The 4787-nt window shown below is 30.6% G+C and overlaps 1 protein-coding gene across 5 annotated transcripts in view; it reads left to right on the forward strand.

Annotated features, from left to right (window-relative positions):
- Positions 1-4787, forward strand: part of LOC112681283 (calcium/calmodulin-dependent 3',5'-cyclic nucleotide phosphodiesterase 1A-like) — a 455395-nt gene that overhangs the window by 408494 nt on the left and 42114 nt on the right. For all 5 annotated transcript variants that reach the window (XM_025551569.1, XM_025551566.1, XM_025551549.1 and 2 more), the window contains one exon: positions 4497-4613. In XM_025551569.1, coding sequence (XP_025407354.1) covers positions 4497-4613 — 117 coding nt within the window. The remainder of the gene's footprint in view (positions 1-4496; positions 4614-4787) is intronic.

Consider the following 4787-nt stretch of genomic DNA (forward strand, 5'->3'; position numbering starts at 1 on the left):
AATTTCTGAAGTTCATCGCTGACAAGAAGTACAAAAATTGTCTGAACAAAATCCCTGATTGAGATGTCCAACGTGTCGTCGGTTATGGTTAAAAATCACAAGAAACCATCACTACGATATATATATAGTAGTGTTATAACACTCCTCCACCCACCAAAAACATCGGTCCAGATTTATGTCTAACAACTATAATCACTTTACTATCGAATCTCTTGACCGCTTTCTCTCCCACCACTGAACAAAAATCTCTGCCAGAAACCACAGTCAAAACCTTACTATCCATAATTCACCCCAAAATGACTAGGTTCAAAATCCTCTTTTGAACTCCATTGCTGGTATTACCCATAAACATAACAAAACACGTTTCCTTATATCCCATTTGAACATTCACATAATTCTACTAATGAAAACCCTTCCTTCCCACAAACTTCACATTCCAAATTTTTTGTATATACAAAAATGACCTGCCGTTTTACGTAGCTCACTTGAGTACGGGTTCACTACTGTCCTTATTCAATGACGCATCATATACTAACCAGTAACTCTAAAAAAAAAATCACATTCAATCTTCATTACAACATTTTAAGTTATATTTGTTGATAAGTTTATATGAATAACAATTAGGTACTATTATTATTTGTATTTTTAGTTACCATAACCAACGAAATTTGTTTGAATCAATGTTTTATCCTGTAATAAAAATTTGATATAGCATTTAAAATAGTATAGTAGTCGTGGTAGATTAATTTAATATATATATATATAATCTTGGTGCCACAGTGTTTATTACCATATTCCTTCAAAACGGCTTAAAACCGATTTTAATTTTTATATACATCTGGTAGGTCTGTGAGCAGGTTTTTATCTATCTTTAACTTCTAAGTGTTATTATTTAATTAATCGTTGTTTAATTTAATAATTTTAATCCGGTCGATAAAGGGCCTCACACACAAAGATGAAATACGAAAGTTTTTATTTCTGTGGAGTCTTAAATTCAAACACGATACGATTACCGGTTGACGTTTAAAATCGTAATGTGTGGCCTTTTCGATAAGTACCGACGTGTTAATTTACTGTGTGCACATAATTGACACATTGAACGCGCCAAACGGACATCAAACATGTTATTTTACATTGACAAAATGCGGAAGTACAAGACCAATCAGAAACATCTGCGCACCTGCTGATATGTTTATATACGATCGAATCCGTCCACCTACGACACATTATTCCGAATCCTCAAGCCGACAACATCCGCACACTCAAACAACGGAATCGAGACATTGAAGAGCTATCGACATCTTATTTTCTATTAAAGATTGTCCCCAAACCATTGAAACTGCTGTTTCACGTTAACATGTTGTCCGAGTCACTGCAAGAAATAACTTCAAGCAGTTTTTAAATAGAAAACCATGGAGTTTTCTTCTTGTAACCACATTGTCAATACATCCGACAACAGTGATATCTATTAGCCTGCCAGCGAATTACCAACCCATGAAACGTCAGGAAGGTCAATGGACCTTGGTCCGTAACATTAACGTATACAATTTGTCAAACGGTCCAACGATATATTAGTTGATTGGGGGTAGAAACTTCCCCGACGTGACGATTGCGGACACATGATATGAATAGCTATTCAACCAAATATTTGTTACTTTATAATCTATTTACAAAATTAATTTTGAAAATCATCGTTGACAAGAAGTACGAAAAGTGTATTTCGAGAACATTCTATTGGTATCAAAAAAAACTTGAAAATTTTCAACAATTACCTTTACATGTTAATTATTTTATCTTTCAAATATGACAATGAAATAAAAAAGATGTTGTCTCCATATCATAATATTTTATTTTGTTTTTGATAAATAATTGTATGTAATGTCTAATATCTGCAATGTTGATTAATGTGTGTTATTAAATTAAATACAGGTGACAACAACTAAATGGCGAATTGTTAAATTTTTATTTGATATGATAATTAATTTTATTTAAAAGTTAATTTGCAAATATCAACTATTAATTACTTAAATATATAATATTATATTTTAGAATTGCTTATATATAAATACAGCTTATTTTATTATTATTGTTATAATTTTATTTGCTATTAAATTATTGTTATATAAATTTTAAAAAGAAATAAATAGCATATATAACTATTACTTTCTATTTTTTTATTTTTCTATTTTCAATAATGTATTAATGCTATCAGTTTTTATGAAAATTAAAAATAAAGGAAAATTGATTGTTACTATTGTATTCTATTCCATTATATGTAAAAATAAAAGAAATTTAATTGACTACATTATAGGTAGTGAGTTTAGGAAACAAGATTAATCATTTAACCAAACTTAACTAACTGAATGTGTATACATATATAAAAACGGATCACGAATAATGAAATAATAGTAGTTATTAATTGTTATATCATCACTAACCAATGGCAGATTTTCTTTTTAGTAACTGTATCGATATCAATATCACCATAGCATATTACTACTATACCAGTATATTTTATAACAAAATCATAAAAATAATGAATAACAGTTATCAATTATCATTTATTCCTTTTCCATATTGAAACCTGTATTTACCTGTTGCACCGTTTTAACACACGCTCGTAGGCGATATTGTTCGCCGACTTATCGTTGTAATTTTTTTTTAATCACGACCCGTCGAACAAATATTTTTTTTTTTTTTTATCTATCCGTTCCACACGATGCTGTACAAACGATTTCCGCGCCCTATTAACGATAATTATTTTCGCCTTTAACTTGCTGCGTTTGGTTTTCTTCGGGGGTATTTGTCTCTACTCTGCGTAACAACGAGCCACTTTTCGGTACGAACTACATTGAATTCATTTTCAACTGCGCAGTACTCCGTTAAATGACCGACGATCCTAGTTTTATCTTGCTAAAACTATGTCGAGGTCAGCCTGTAGCGATTGTGTATTTTTCAATCCTCGTATTTCCTAAACAAACCGAATTCGTTAAATATTTTAAATTCCTGTTGGATCCATTGAACGTGCACTATATAACACCGGGTTTCGGTACTGCTACATTATTTTATTCACTGTTAGTATCGTATATATATACTAATCTATGGTACCGTAGGATGATATGCCCGAGCATCCCCCCGAGTCGTTATAAATAGACCCTACAATTTATGTCGAGGAGTTAGAGGCCTCAAATCAAATGTTCTAAAATATTTAATAAAAAATAAATGGTTACACAATAAAAAACAATAAAATATTATTTTTAAATTTTCATACACAAAAATACTATCATAAAATAACAGCTATGGTTTAGTACTAAAATATAAATTTTAAATAATTAAGCCAACAGTGAAAAACAATATTAGATTCAAGAAAAACATATTCATTGGGACTATTATATCACGATATTAAATAAAAAATCAAACTCGTATTAATTTAATTATTTATACATAATAATTCATTTAACACGTTTTGTTGAAATATGGCTCAAAACTATTGTAGGCACCACTCGAAATACAAGTGTGCGCACGTCTATAATCAGTACGCACCGTTTCAAAAATATCGTTCTCGTCGCACATTGGGTATAATAAATTCTCAGTACCGTCGTATTTATACGGTGTGTTCAATAATACGGTGTACATCTGTGTACGGCCGAATTGAATATATCTTTTTACTTCAATACGCTATTACGTAGTAAATATATTATTGTTTTTTTTTTTTTTTTTTTTGATAAACCGAAACGTAATAATATTTCGCTATGCGTATCACTGATCGTGAGTTTCTGTGACGAACGAAACGATAAAAGGATTTTGTACCTCTTTCTCTGACCCCGGACTTTACAATAAACGGTTCGTACTGTAAAATCACCATTAACGAACGCTCGAACGGAAATATTACGTTTTCAAATAAAAGTATACAATTACAGGTACTTAAAGTTATTAAAATGGGTCCAACTCATTTTTCCGTGAATTTGTTTTTTTGATATCTCGAGTGCGCGTATGTCGTCTAATACACCTCCGTTAAAATTGTGACGTAGATCATCATTCAAAATTTTAAAATTAAATTTCGAATTTAATTTATCAGGGATTTCGAGTACATTGAAATGCACCCGACAAGGCTTGGATGTGCAAAACGATCACGGCAATTTTTTTTATTCCTTTTTGTAACTTCTCCTTTATTTATTTATTTGTTTATTGGTGTAACGATATATGATGCCTTGCATACAGTTATATAATCATAATAAATTTAACAATATGAAATATTTGAAATTTTAAATAATTAAGAAAGATAACAATATAATTAAAATAAGATCAATAACATTATCTAAGGGATAGATAATTACAACATATTAAAGAAATTTAGCTTGTTAAATACAAATCTCTTGTATAAAATAAATCCACATTTTTCAGCCCATTACATTCTCGAGCAATACGGTCTAAAATATTATTGCCATATAAATAGCGATAAAATGGAATTGAAAATTTATCATGTTTGATTGCAGATTACGTTGTTTGTTGCGTCATTTGAGAAAAGGAGAAATATCGGCCGATATTTTACACAAAAATTTATTCTTTGCGGCCAAAGTATTAGAAACGGCATTCACTGACGAGGAACCAAAGTAAGAGTGCCCTTTATTTTGTTGACGACTTGCCGATATCAAACTAACGCGTGTAGAATAAAAATTGTATGTAGATGTTTGAGTGTGCATATGTGTGTGTGTGTGTGTGTGTGTGTGTGTGTGTATGTATGTAAAAATTTGCACATTGATAATCAGATCGATGGTAAACTCAGT

The sequence above is a fragment of the Sipha flava genome, unplaced genomic scaffold, assembly GCF_003268045.1.
Source record: "Sipha flava isolate LNK unplaced genomic scaffold, YSA_version1 102_pilon_pilon, whole genome shotgun sequence".
In the NCBI taxonomy this organism is placed as follows: Eukaryota; Metazoa; Arthropoda; class Insecta; order Hemiptera; family Aphididae; genus Sipha; species Sipha flava.